We start from the raw sequence: 15,399 nt of genomic DNA on the forward strand, positions 1-15,399 counted from the left end.
AAGGCTGAGGAGAGCATCGAGTAAGTGGTCAATAAAAAGACTATCACTTTGACAAGTTTTAAAAAATCTGTTTCCTTCATTTATTTGCCAAATGTTTGTTGAATTACTGTTTGCTTCCAAGAAGACCGAGAAATAAAATCCATGTACCATGTGAAATAGAGGCGCTCACGTTCAAGTAGAAGAGACAGCCATCTGCCAGCAAGTGCAGTCATGCAGAGTCGGGGTGTAAAACAGAGGTACGTCAGGTAGAGCGGGGCCCCAGACGTAGGAGTCATCAGCACACCTGAGGATATCAGAGAAGGTGGTGTGCAAGCTAAGTGTTGAAAGATGCATGGAAGTTTGTCCAGGAGTTAAGGGAAGAAGTATGTTCCCGTTCACAGGATGGTTCGAGATTTGGTTTTGCTAGAGGTCAGGGTAGCAGAGGGGGAGAAAGTGGTCACAGTGGGACTGATGAGGGACTCAGGGGTCCAGTGATGAGGGACTTGAATATCAAGTGAAGGAAACCGGACTCTGACATGCTCAGTGGGTCTTTATGATGTGTGGGAAAGCAGAATGCCTGTAAGTGTTTGAGCTAGAATGGAGATCCATGGAGGGCTCAGTCACCATGGATGTGTCCAGCCTGTCCCTTACGCAGGAGGAACCTGAGGCCAGAGATCAAGTCCTGCAACAAACAACCTGACAAAGTAAAACAGGACGCAGGAAAGGTCATCTAAGTCCAGTGCTTTAAGCTTCCTCCACACCAAGGGCCTCTCCTGTAAATCCAGGCTTCTTCACGGAAGCCCTGCCTTCTCTGTGCTGGATTCACATACAAGTGCAATTCTAGCATGCTCCTGAGAAACTGCACCATCCCACCTTCTGAACTTCAGACCTATGGGCACTGCCTGCTGGGAGTGGGGACCTCAGTAGGAGCAAGGATGGAGATTTTCCAAAGAGGAAATGAAGGGATTGCCATGCCTTCGAGATCAGAATCAAAATCAAAACGCCAGATTGAGAAAGACCTCTTTCTTTCCCTTGAACTTGCAGTCTAGGGACTGTTTTACAACTGAATGTCCATGCATCACCGTGGAGCAGCCCTGGACTTCCATTACCCGACCTGTAGCCACCACCCCAGCCCTTCCTTCCCCAGGGCCTAGCAGGAAGCACAGCAGCCTAAATGGGTGTGCCTGAGTGAGTGAGAGAGAGAGAGAGAGAGAGAGAGAGAGAGAGAGAGAGTGTGTGTGTGTGTGTGTGTGTTTGTGTGTGTGTGTGTTGTTTCCAGATTACAGGTGCCTGGGGAACCCGAACCCAGGGCAACAGAACAGGGGCCTGGGTCTCCTCCCACATTAGGACCCAGAAAGAGGGGCTGGAAGCTGAGCTGCCCTTCCAGCTTCCCCAGGCTCCGCTCCAGCAGCGCCTGGGCCTTTCCAGAACCTCCACGCTCGCCTTCCCTCCTCCCTTAGCAACCGCGAGGCTGTGGATACCGCCAGCGGGTGGGGGCCCGGGAGGCACGGGGCAGCTCTGCGGCGGCGGCGGCCCAGCTCAGGTGGCCCGCGCACGGGCGACCGCATTGCGGAGCCACCCCGCGAGCGCAAGTGTCGCTGCGCCAGCGCGCACAGGGCCGCGCGCACAGGGCCCCGCGCACCCGACCTCCGCACCTGCCGCGGGTCCAAAAGGGATGCTGCAAAAATGAGCCATTCTCACCCGGCTGGGTAAGTGACAACTGGAGCTTTTCCACCCCGCGGCAGGTGGCGGCTTCAGCCAGCGGCCCCTCCTCCTCCCTCCCACTGCGGGGGAAGGGGCGAGAGGGGGAAGCGAGAGGGAGGCTGGGGAAGAAGAAACAAATAATACGGATTCTAGGTTGCGCTGAGGATGGCAGAAATCCCAGGCTTCCTATCTCCTCCCTCCCTTTCCTCGCTTCTTTTACCAACGTTCGCCTCTTTGAAATTTTCACTCTGGAAGGATTAAAAAATGGATGTGAAAAACGCATACATTAAGCAGGGACGTTAGCTGGGATCAAAAAGATCCCGTGGCATGGGACATGTGTTTGAATGCAAAAGTAGAGGTCACCAAAATATGCATTCGTTTGGAGCTTTGGGAAGGAGAGATAAATTTTCACTGTGGCGTCTTGCAGAGAAACGAGGTGTGAGTTGACTTAATGTCGAGGGAGGTTCTATTTTGAGGGGTGCCCCTTATTTCAGGGTCATAGAGATCCTTAAAAGGGTTTTGACCAGGGAAGGTGGTATGATACTGAAGAGGAAGGAGAGAAGGAAGGAATTGTGTCCTTGTGTGTTTACACATGATCTGTTGCTTTGGGCAGGGTGACTCCTCAGAAGATGTATTTGGCAATTATTTAATCTATTCTAGAAAGTTAACACAGTCATTATTGGATGTTGTTTAAAAAATAAAAGGTCTTGGTCCTTTTATTGGAAGGGAGAATATCCAATTTCCTCCCAAATTAAACAATGTAATGCATATTAGATGGTTTTTTTATTATGATACATCTAGTAAGCAGATAATATCCTAGTTGATCTTGCAACTAATTTGAAAATGTTTTCCTTTTTAATTGGATTTATTGCACCTTTTCAAGAGCAGCAAATTAGTAGAGGACAACATATTTAAGATCATTTGGAGTTTGTGATGTCTGGAATACCACATTAGTCATTGTGTTTAGGATTTATAGTCGAACTTAAAGATTTTATTTTTTAATGAATTCACTGAGTGTAATGACGTAAACAGAATGTTTAAAAAACTAGAGGTATACAAGGTGCCATGTTGGAAGTCAATTTCAGAACTTTTTTTGGAAAGCAGTGTAGCTCCAACTAAACAAGCTTCTCATTTTATCTCAAATTGAATTTAGTTTAGGTACTTTAACACTTTGATGCTGAACTCCTGTGCAATTTTAGTTAGCCGTGGGTCATGTGGGATGTAAATGGTCCTATTTTTCTGCAGCTGCTGTTTGCAGTATGTCCACATTCGGGAAAATGAATGTGTCAGTCATGGTTGTCTTCCTGTTTTTCGAGTTTTTGGCTAAGTTAGAATCTTATTAGGCCATTTAATCATCCATTTTAAAATGTGGAAAAACCTGTAGCTGCTTATTAAATTGTGCATGATTAAGATTTCAGAAACTGAAGGGAAATTTTTCTGAAGCTCCGTTAGTTCCAAGCACATTGGAAAAAAGGAAAATTTATATCTAGGGAAGGAGTATGCTTTGTGGTACTCTTCGAGAAAGATATTAAGATGGTAACAATAATTTTGCACTAAAATTGTAAGCTCCTGGAGAGTAGGCACTATGTCTTATTAATCTTTGTGCCTCCTTTACCTAGGACCATGTTATGCATAAGGTAAAGCTCAGTAAATGTTTGTTGAATGAATGGTGTGTTCTGACACTCCCTCCAGTCTGGAAGTGGATGTATTCACATATGAAAAGCATACTAGAGCTGAACAAGTGTTTACCATGTGCCACGCTGTAAAATAATGCTTCACATGATATACCTCGTTTAATTTTCCCACCCATTTCATGAGGCAGGTTCTAGTCACCCTCATTCTCACAGGGAAGGAAACTAAGATCTGAAAATTTCGAAAGGTCTCACAGGTAGGCAGGTGTCAGGGCTGGAAAGCAAAACTAGGCCGTCCAGTTTCAGAGCTTGTGCACTGTACAATTATACTGCATTGCGTCTCATGGCCAATAGCTGAGATGTATTGGAGCCCTAGATATATAGAAATTCCTATCCAGATCAGACCAACATCTGACAAGTGATTGCTTTACATAGCTATCTAGCATGTTGATATATAGAAAATTACTTTGTAATAACGTGTATATGTGTATTATTTTGTTTTTAGTTCATCAAAAGTAAATGAAAACAATAAACATAAGAATAACAACTCTAAATGCCTTAGAATTCATCCAAGAACAAAATTATTCAAATTGCTGAAGTTTCTTGTCAATATAAGTAGGGATTATTTTTCTTGCCTATGCCACCATTTGGAAATAATAAAAGATTCAGTAGCAAATAAAAGGTTTCATTAAAGCTGAGAAAGCTTTTCCATCATTGCTGAAGTAGTTTGTACTTATTACATTTTAAGGATAAATGGTAATGAAGTGCAGTGGTACAATAAAACAGAAATTTCGAATCCCTAAAATTCCACCAATCAATAAGTGATGCCCTGATGCTTTCTCTTGGTGCTTCCTTGGAGTTCCACTGCTCACTTAATTACAGCATGAAACACTTGATATAAAAATTGCAAAGGGCCTGTGCTGACTTAGTTCAGATAGAGTTTGGAGTAAATAAAAATGGTCTTAAAAACTTCTGCCGAAGATTATAATAGAGACTTTGAATCTGAGCTGCATTGTAATTTGGGGGAAGTCAACTATAAAACATGGCTCCTGGCACTGCCATCTCTGATGCAATTGTTTTAGAGTGGGAAATTTCAACTGATAGTCCCTTAGCTTTGCTAAATCTCACCCTGGGTTGCTCTTTCTGTGCGTGTGCACGTGTCTGTGGGTTGCACTCTAGTCCTGGAGGTGGAATGGGGATATTATACCCCTCAGTCATGCATGAGGATGAAATGATACGGCTCTTCTAACTCCTTCAAAGGATCGTCAGTGAATCCATGTGAAGTTGACTCCCTGTGTGAAAGATAAGCTTGGCTCTAAGTAGAGATAGTCACACTCATCTGTAAATTTGCTTTGAGGAATTGGAAGAATGGGGAGCATTATGGTTTATGACAAGATAAAAATGCAGAAGATGTATGCTTGGAAAGATTGCTCCAAGGTTTAGTCACACTTTTTTAAAATTTAGACCTATTATTGTAAATCTTTTTAATGTAAACAAATGTTTCTGTACTGACAGAGTACAGATCTCCCTCGACTTATCACGGGGTTACGATCCAATAAACCCATTGTAATGTAAGTCCAAAATGCACTTAATACACAGAACCTACTGAGCATCATAGCCTTGCCTACCTTAAATGTGGTCAGAACAATTACGTTAGCCTATATATTTGAGTAAAGTCATCTCACACAAAGTCTATTGTATAATATAGTGGTAAATATCTCATGCAGTCTATTGAATGATATACCGAAGGTGAAAAACAGAATGGCTATCTGGGTACATACAGGACGGTTTAAGTGTATCAGTTTTTTATCCTGGTGACTTAGAGGTGACTGGGAGCTACCACTGCCAGGATCACCAGAGGCTATCATCCCCCATATTGCTAGCCAGGGAAAAGATGAGAATTCAGAATTCAAAATGGTTTCTTCTGGGTCATATTTAGGTACCATCGTAAAGTCAAAAAATCATAAGCCAAACCATTGTAAGTTGGGGACCCTCTGTATACTGAAGTGTGGTTTAGAAAGAATTAACACATCCCTAGTACTTGCTGATAACTCAGTCCTTCTTCATCAAAGGCAGGTGAAAACTGCTGGGAGTAAAACTGTCAATTTTTAGATAGTGGAGATATATATATATCTCCAAAAGTGACAACAAATTATCAACCCACCATGCCATTTACAATTGGAGTTCTCATTGTACTTTGTCTCTGCCTTTTTTGTTTGTTTGGTTCAACAGGGTATTTTCTTAAAAATTGTGATAAAATTAACATATAACACTAGTTTCAGGTGTACGATATAATAATGCGCTATTTGTTATGTCCCGCAAAATGATCAACATAAATACTGTATGATCTCACTTATATGTGGAATCCAAAACAATAACAACAACAACAACAACAAATGAACTAATAGAAACAGAGAACAGAACAGATTGGTTGTTGGCGGAGATGGGGCTGCGTGAAGGAAGGGTGGTGGTGAAATGAGTGAAGGGAGTCAAAAGGTACAAACTTCCAGTTGATAAATCAATCATGGCGATGTAATGCACATCATGGTGATAATAGCTAATAAGACTATTTTTTTTTAATTTGAAAGTTGCTAAATCTTAAGTTGCTAAAAGTTTTTTAAAATTGAAAGTTGCTAAATCTTAAAAGTTCTTATACACACAAAATTTGTAACTGTGTGGTGATGAATGCTAACTAGATTTATTGTGGTGTCTGCCTTCCTAGCAAAGTGTAGTGATTTATATGGCTGTAGTAACATTCTAGTCTGTTCGTTGCTCACCACTCTCCCACCACCAAAATTATCTCTGTCACACAGAAAATCAGAAGTCATTAAATATTGAATTCAAATTGGGTAGTTTCTACTCACCCTCCTGTTACATAATAACAATTTAACTTCAGGAATAAATTGTTTCTGATTAAACGAGGTGAATTGAATATGTTCATTTGTCTTGACTTCTTCTCTGATCATCTATTATAGATTCTGCTCTTTTTGTTATAGATGGGATGTCATCTCTTACTCCTTTGCTTAACAAACCTGTTCACATACATAGATGGGATTGGAAAGGGATTTGTTTGTTCAACATCACTCAATTCTTTGAATTTCTTCAGAGTTATATTGCCAAAAATCACATAGTGATCTATTGCCAAAAAATGTTTTCAGTGATCTTTCAAATGTGATCCTTCACTTGTGTTGAAAGCAAAGGGTTGGACAGTACTTGCATTCATATTTGTTGCCCAGTCATGAAAGCACTTGTTGTATTAACATATATGCAATACTCCAGGTTGTCCTTTTACTTTTCAGATATCCTTCTAAGTTCGGTGCACCCTAATAAGACACCAGGTGGTGAGAGGTGTGCCTTTCTTTTGTAAACATGGAAAGGTGATTATAAAAGGGAAGGGGGGTGTGGATCAATATGATGTGGAAGTGCATTTTCAGTCAGATCAGTTTTAGGAGAGCACAGAAGAAACTAGAGGGTCTAGAAATTAATTCCCCTAAAACTATCCTTGCCCGGGTTCCCTTAGGAAAGTCTTTAGGTATCCAAGGAATGTGCATATCCCAGTATGTACACTTCTTGTGTAGAGAACAGGGTACTGTCAGATGCAGTCTACTGTAGCACCCCACTTCCTTTCTCAAAATCTCTGCTGAAGGAAGGTCTCTCTAACTGCGAAAAGTGGAGACTCCCCCAACTTATTTTGATTATTAATAACTACAAACAGTTTTTCAGGGAGATAAGAAAACAAAACTTCTGTGACCTAATTTTCAAACTCAGAATCAGCCTCAAATAATCTGGGTCTGGTTGTTTATGTATCTTCAAGACTTTAAGTTTCCAGAGATACCATTTTCAATGAAAATTTTAGATTCTGGAAGATAGTACTGAAATAATCTTTTTAACTTTAATAAATAATTTTGGTACAGACCAAGAGAAGTAGTATGCAGATTGAATTATTGGATCTTTCCTGCCAATGACCTACTCAGTTCTCCCCACAAATAGTTGAAAATAGTGTAGGCTTTGGAATGATTCCATAAATGTCCATGGGTTTAAAATAAACTGTTTAATTAGGTGGGGTTAAAATCTGTAAAAAAGAAAAAAATCTAGGATTCAATATTCATATAGATTTGCAAGCATCTTTGTCACCTTTCCCTAAACTTGAAGTCCCAAGTGATATATTATGAATATGATTTATATTTTTCAAAAGGAGAAGGGAAGAGGGACAATCAATTGAGTCACAGTCAAAGTAGAACCCTTGGGCACTACAAACAAAAATAAATATAGTGAACTGACAGATATTATGCTTTCAGTTAAAATAAACTATTTAAGGTAAATGGATTGTATATAGTTACCTCATTAAATTAATTTTTGGCTTGAATGATCAATTACTGGTCCTGATTGCATGGAATAAGACTTGGGCAATGCCCTCAAAGGCAACTTACTTGAGTGTATAGACACTGCATTTTGATTTTTCTTTAGTTCCTTGCTTTGGCCTATCTCTGTGGTTCTGGAACTTATGCATACAAAGAATTACTGAGTGGTGCGGCATACACAAAACCATGGCTATCGTATTTTATGGATTAAGCTCATGATTTTTAAGAATATTTTTTACCATATAAAACATTTGCCTCTTGTGCTAACTAAAAAAGTCAACCCAAATGTTAGGTAGGATTCCACTATACCTCTGGTTTCTAACTGATCAGAAGCCTTTTGGTTTTTTTTCCTAGCTAGAAGCTCTAAATAACTCTCCTCTTCCAAGAATTCCAATTAGGGAACACATCCTTCATTGACAACATCATTGCTGCAGGTTGTTATATTAGAAAATATATTGAGATTAAAGTAATTCACCTGAGAGCTTGCCTTTCTGGATTAATGCCTTTCCAGAGAAAAGAGGAGAAAAAGATGTTACAAGTTCAGTAGATGCAGCTTGAAAAATCATGCCTTACTGAGATTCCGTCAATATTAGGATTAGAAGTTTTTTGAGAGTCGTTGTCAAAGCATTGCTTTTATAGTGAGCCACAAGACACATACTTTAAAAGTGAAGAACATTTCAAAGTGTAGATGTATGGGTCAGGCTTCCTTAATAACTTCTCATTCTCTTTAAGGTCTCCTCTGACCCTCACTCTTCTTGTCTCCCGGTCTCTTTTGTATGGTTAACTCTTTTTTGGTCTATGGGCAGATTACCGTGAGGTGCAATTTCTTCTTCTGCCCAGTGCTTTGGGGGATCTCTTTGGAGAGCTTCATTATCTGCTCCATATCCATCCAAACTACCTACATGGATATGGTAGGATCCAGAAGTATCTGTTCCCCTTTCGGATGGATCATCACTGACCCATCTCTGTTTGCCAACACAGATAATTTGGAATCAAAGTGTGGGTTTCTTTTTACTCGAGAAATATATTCCTTGTTTCTATCTAAATCCAAGTTACATACGTCAACTGGTCGTCTTTTTCACTGTGCTTGTGTTATGGGCCGAATTGTACCCCCACCCAAATTCATATGTAACATGCCAACTCCCAGCACCTCAGATGTGACTGTATTTTGAGATATGGTCTTTAAGAGGTAATTTTGGTTAAATGAGGTCAGTGGGGTCATTAATCTCATATGACTGGTGTCCTTATAAGAAGAGGTTAGGACATAGACACACACAGAGAAAGAAGACCATGTGAAGATAGAGGGAGAAAAACGGCCATCTGTAAGCTAAAGAGCGAGGCCTGGAACAAATCTTTCCCTCGTGGCTTTCAGAAAGACCAACCGTGTTGACAACTTGATCTTGGACGTCTAGTCTCCAGAACTGTGAGACAATAAGTTTCTGTTGTTTAAGCCCCCCAGTCTGTGAATCTTCATTATGACAGCCCTCCCGCACTAATACAAACTGTCTGTCACTGCTGATGCTCTTTATACTTGGTTCTGCAAAAGTTAAAGATGGCCTTTATGAGAAATGTAGTCATTGGAGATAAATGATTTGACAATATGAGGCTCATGAAGAGTGAAGATTGGAAGCCAAAAGTTGAAAAGGGAGATAAAACTCAAAGCAAACAGAAAGTATGATTAAAGCACTAGTGAGGAGAAGTAATTAAGATAATAAGTCAATGGTCTCTACTGGTAAGTATTGAACTTTTCTGTTTAGTCTGATTCGTAATCAAATTACTCCCTACCTCTCAGCATCTTACACTAGTTGGGATAGAAAATTGAACATTTTAAGCTGGTGATCCATTTTTCTGTGACTGTTATTATTTTCTTACAATAGTAATAAACATTTATAAATTGATGAAAATTCTTAGGGCAAAATATTGAAACAAAGGAAAAGACAGCAGGGAACTAAACAGACAATATAAATTGCACACAGTAGTTATGAAACAGCATTAAAAACTAAGGATTTTAAATTGAATTGAATCATAGTGTTTTATAGTAGCAGTTAATCTGACATTCTCTATATGCCATGGATTATAATATTTTATATTTGTGAATATTATGTGGCTCTCATATTAAGAAGTTGTCTCTCTTCATAGCTTGCTCCAAGAGTCTACAGTAATATTGTTTCTGTTGTTTAGATTCAAATAAAAATAATCTGCTCTAAATGAGAAGAATAGACTTAGAGGAGATCTCAAGTTTCTAGGTACTAGGGATACAAGTTATTTTTTATTTTCTTCCTTATACTTATCTGTATTTTGAAAAATTTCTACTTTGAGCAAAAAATAAAAGAAAAATTTCTTGAAATCCTCCCACTAATGATCATAGTTAGGTTTTTTTGTCATTTTATTTTTTCTCCATTTTCCTATGTATTATCCTACTTTTAAAGCTATACTGATAAAGCTATATTGTTTGAAAAGCTGTTTCCAAGACAGTATTGTTTTTAAAGTTACACCAACAAGTACCAGGAGGGCAATTCCCTCATAGCATTCCAGTTGTCTTCATATTTCCCTTGTAACTACAAATGTTTTGAGGGTAGAGACCATACCTCTCTACATATTTTGGTCCTTCATGTACTTCAGGACTATGCCTTGCACTTAGCTCAGTCATTGCTGACATAAGTCTCCTATGTTAGTGATCATTTGTGATTAATTTCAAGAATACATTTGCTCATTCATTCAATTAATATTTACCAAGTGCGAGTATGTACTAGTTACTAAGCTACCATTTTAAGCACTTACTGTGTTCCAGAAATTCATCTGAGTTCTTGAAGAAAACCTAAGTAGTGACCTTTTTTTAAAAAAAGGTTTCAAAAGTCACTCAACGTCATTGAGTTTTGCTGTCCAAGGGCAGCAGGGTAATTGTATCAGTTAAGAATACATTTAACTGGAAGTAACAGAAAACCAAATGAACAGTGCCTTAAACCATAACAACATTTATTATTTATTTCACAAGTAGTCTGGAGGTAGGTGATTTAATTTTTTTTTTGTAATATCAGGACTTGGGTCCTTACCTGTACAATTTTCTTGGTCTTTTCCTTATGGTAGCAAGACGATTACCCTAGATCCAGTCATTATATTTTTATAAAAGCATCCAAAACAGAAAGGAAAAAGATGGCTGAAAGAAGGAATTTTTAAAAAGATTTTATTTATTTGTCAGAGAGTCAGAGAGAGAGAGAACAAGGGGGGGGGGGGGCAGGCAGAGGGAGAAGAAGGCTCCCAGCTGAGCAAGTAGCCCCATGTGGGACTCGATCCCAGGACCCTGGGATCATGACCTGAGCCAAAGGCAGAGGCTTAAACAACTAAGCCACACAGGCGCCCCAAGAAGATTTTTTTAATCAAGGAGGAATACATTTCCAGAACATTCCAGCACTTTCCTTTAATATCTCATTGACCAGAACTGCATCAATGGGCATGCCTACCTGCAAGGGAGTGTGCAAAGAATTCTTCTGCAAAGAATGTATTGACCTTTACAACCTCAGTGGGAGACAAAGGAGAAGGGTTTGGGAATGGCTTCTGGGACCAGTCCACAGTGTCCTGCAGCATAGTGCGTTAGTAGTTAGCTGTCTAGCTCCAGGCTATGGTCTGAGCTCAGATTTGCGACTCAGCTGTTGTGTGGCCCTACATGAATTCTGCATAATCCCTCTGATTCTTGATTGTTTTTTTTTTTTCATCCATGTGGAAAATATGTCTGTTGTGTAGTTGTGAGGATTAAATGAAATCCTCTAAAACATTTAACACTGGGCCTCCCATATAGTGTTAAATATGCTGACTTAGTGCTTGGTAGCACTGGGATAGGTACTAATGTACATAAATAAGCCCGAATTTCTGTAAGAGAACTTGCACACCGAAGTCCTGAGCTAGATGTAGAGTTGGATTAATTGGACAAGGCATTCTGGAGAGATTAATTTTGGGGAAATATTTTGGATACATATATAAAAGATACATACAGATACACACTATCCGGAAACATTTAAAGAGTAAAAAGTACTCTGTAAGTGCATGGTACAGATATCCCTTGCTTTTCCTAAGTTTTCATTAAACCACTTCTCTAAAGACCCACAGAGGACCTGTTTTTGCTAACAGAAAGAAGTCTGAAGAAGACTTTTGCCTTTAGAAATCAAGGTGAAAAGAAAAACAGGGTCTAGCATGTGTTTGCAGCGGGCCTTTAGGGAGGCAGCACACATTCTGAGCAGCAAGAGTGGCCCCGCCAAGCACTTTCTCTGACTCAGCATGTCGGCATTAGCCACCACAGCTTTGAACTCCATTGGTATCTGTGCTTTGTATTGATTTAGTTTGCTCATTCATTAGCAAGATGTGTCCTAAGGTATCAGAAATGCTTATGGGAGGTTATTTCTGGGAATACTCAAAAATGTTTTCATGTAAATCAATGACGATTGCTTCTTTGCTTTACGCCATTTTGGTTTACGAAAGACTTCACAGGAACGCTCTATTTTCGGTTAGCGGGGAGACCTGTATTATCATTGTAGTTGTCATTGCCTGTTATGATTTTGAATAAGTGAGAGGAGACAACATTTGCTTATTTATTGAGCTGACATCTTCTTAGGAGCAGGCAAGGATGCTATAAAACCAAGTGAAAGCTGGCCTGGCCTGAGAAATCGATACCTCAAATTTGGTTTTGCTGTTAGGTTCCACTTATTGTCTCTTGCTCATTTTTAGAAACTCAGATACAACACTAAATATACACACTAGGTTTGTTTTGGTTTGGTTTTGGTTTTTTGGTTCTTTTTTTTAAGTGAAAGATCTTTGCCTTTAATTCTAAGTCAGATTAATTTCAGATTTATTTCTGTTCATCTTATAAACCTTTATAAAGTGAGTTTGTATATTTCTTCCCCTTGAAATCAGTAGTCTGGAATCTCTCAAACTACCAGCAAATGGCTCTTTCACCATAATTCATGGGGATTTATATAAGGTTATCACTGTTAAATTTTTCTTTCCTACAAATTTTTCTTTCCTCTCAGTCAAACTTGAGACTTAGAGCTTTGGCCCAGGCTGGAATCTTCCAGAATAGGAAATGGGCTTAGAGAGTGAATGAGGCCGACCTGAGGCTGCAGTCTACGTAGAGGTGTATTGAGGTTCCAGTCCTTGGTGAAGAGATTAGCCCACAGAAGAAAAAAAGGTAAAGTCTGAAGTTTCAGGACCAAATACAAGAACTTGGGGACAGGAACCAGATATCCCAAAATCCTATTTCAGGCAGTAGGGGAGCTCAAGAAGCAAGCTGGGAGACAAGGTCCAAGGAAATTTAGAAACTGTCAGGGGAGTGTGGACAGAAGGTTAGAGCATTTCATAGGGGGCACAAACAAGGACTTGAAGTCTCTGAAAGTTTGGAATGGTCTGAAAATCATCTTATTGTTGTGTGTTCTTCTAAATGAAAAGGAATGATATTCCACAAGGAAAATCAGTGTTTCATTAAAAAAATATGAAATGAACATGCTATAGTAGAAAGAGGAATATTTTTGGGGTCAGAGAGACATAGGTTTGAATCTCTGTTGTGCCTTATGGGGACTTAGGAAAGTTAATTTCTCTGTGCCTCACTTTCCTCTTTCAAAAATTGGGGCTAATAAATACCTTCCTTGCAGGAATATTGGCACATAGTAGAGACTCAGTGAGTGGCAGCTATTGTGTGTTTATATTGATCTTCGTGAAAAGCATATGTTGCTTAAGTCTTTTTTTCTTGTTTAATTTTTCCAGCTTTATTGAGATATAATTGACAACACTATGTAAGTTTAAGGTGTACAGTGTGATGGTTTTATATATGTATGTTTTATGAAATGATAGGTTAGTTAGCACATCCTTAAATCTTTAGCATCTAATTCTTAAAGTACATCAACTCAGTGGTAACTTCCAACATCCATTGAGCATTTAGAATGTGATAGGTAATTTGCTAAGTTTTTAGTATGACTCATTTAATGCTCTAAATGACTTTAGAAAATAGCACTATTATTATTTCCATTTTCAGAGGAAAATATAAGGCACAGGGAAGTTAAGTACCTTGCCCCTCTTTGCTAATCTACTCAGTAGCTGAGATAGTTAAATAGTTTAAGATTCAAACTCAGGAAATTGGACTTGAAGCGAAACTCTCAACTACCATACTCTGCCTACTCAAGACACCGCAGGAGGATATTGGTGGTAGAATAATCTAGTCATGCTGTTTCCATGCTTAAAACCCTCCATGGCTATTTGAAAACTGGCCAGTCTCAGGCCCGTTGGGCATACCATCTTAAAGGCCACTCCTTTGACTTTTAAACAGTTGTTCCTTTTGTTAAGCCAAACTGTCCTCTCTGTACTTTCCCCCATCATTTGGGATCATCCTGCCTTCTTAGCATCTTTCACAGGTCAACCATTCACTTATCTGACCCCCATATGCTTTCTCTTCTTTAGGCTGAGCTCTTCAGGACTGTCGACTGTACCTTGTAGAACACAGTTCAGCTTAGTGGTTAAAGCAGAACAGTCCCTGATTTGAATTGTGGATCTGCCTTTAACTAGTTATGAGCTGCTCATCCAAGCACTCTATGCCTTAGTTTACTCTTCCATGAAGAGGGTGGATAATAGTACTTTGCTGGGTTGTTTTGAGAATTAAAACATATAGCTCATATTATATAGAGTGTTTACTGTGTGCACTACAAGACCGTTCAGTGATCCATAAATACTAGTGATGAAAATTATTGGTTTCTAGAACTTTCCCTCCTGTCACCTTTTCTCCAAATAGCCTCCTTAATCTCCCTTGGTTTGCATACTATTTTTCTATTAATGCATATTTCTTTAAGTGGCCACAGTTTATTTTTTTCTGTGCAAAGAATTGAAATTCTTAAGTCTCCAGAGAAGAGCTTAGAGGCTCAAACCTCTTCTTTTGGGAACTGTCCACCTTAGGGAGTCCCAGGCCTACTGACTTCCCACACGCTGTTTTCCTATTGCCTCATCTGTGAACACTGCAAAACTATCTCGCCAGCAGTCAGCACAGTTGGAGACAGTTTTGTTTTTACTAGTCACTTCAAACCATCATATTAAGGCTATAAATAAAATAATATTATGGTTCTCATCTGTCTACATCGTTGGGATAAGCTGAGAGAAATTGTAAATCAATATTTAGCATAATTGCTAAGATCTGGCAGGTTTGGATACAAATAAAAAGAATGAAGAATGTAATATAAAATCATTTATATAATATTAGTTCAATCACCCTCTATTAAAGTGGCAGGCAGCAGAGGCTCATGGGCTAATTTTAGTTGACAAAGAATTTTCTTATTAAGGGTTGGAAAATAATTGACCCTTATGTCATTTACTCTTCTGTATTCGTCTTTCTTCAAGTTTCCTCAAAAGGTTTTTCTTTTTTTCCTACCTCCTTAGGAACTTTTCTTTCAATGCAATTTTGTATCACACTGCAAAAACATTTATTTGACAAAAACAAAACAACAAAACTAACATTGTCAGCATGATCCTCCACACTGAGCACTCTGAATTTTTTTTAAAAAGCCAAAATATGTAAAGTGTGCCTTTGAACCTCTTTTGGCATAAACTACTTTCAGTTATTATCCTGAAGCAGAAGAGAGGTTATGATCCTAACACATGGATTTTTTTTAAAGGATATATGTCAAGGAATTAGACCAGTATATTTTGTTTACATTAACTGACTGAAAATTTCATTCATTCAACAAGTATTGGTG

General features: G+C 39.0%; 1 protein-coding gene across 1 annotated transcript in view; it reads left to right on the forward strand.

Moving 5' to 3' along the window:
- The first annotated feature begins 1,650 nt into the window (after positions 1-1,650).
- Positions 1,651-15,399, forward strand: part of ERICH3 (glutamate rich 3) — a 93,775-nt gene continuing 80,026 nt past the window's right edge. Inside the window, 1 exon segment of the mRNA XM_088022966.1 lies at positions 1,651-1,688. Within this exon segment, the coding sequence (XP_087879092.1) occupies positions 1,666-1,688 (23 nt within the window). The 5' untranslated portion in view covers positions 1,651-1,665.

The sequence above is a fragment of the Eumetopias jubatus genome, unplaced genomic scaffold (assembly GCF_037043125.1).
Source record: "Eumetopias jubatus isolate StellerSeaLion01/CBP00866 unplaced genomic scaffold, mEumJub1_p1.0 scaffold_4, whole genome shotgun sequence".
Taxonomy (NCBI): Eukaryota; Metazoa; Chordata; class Mammalia; order Carnivora; family Otariidae; genus Eumetopias; species Eumetopias jubatus.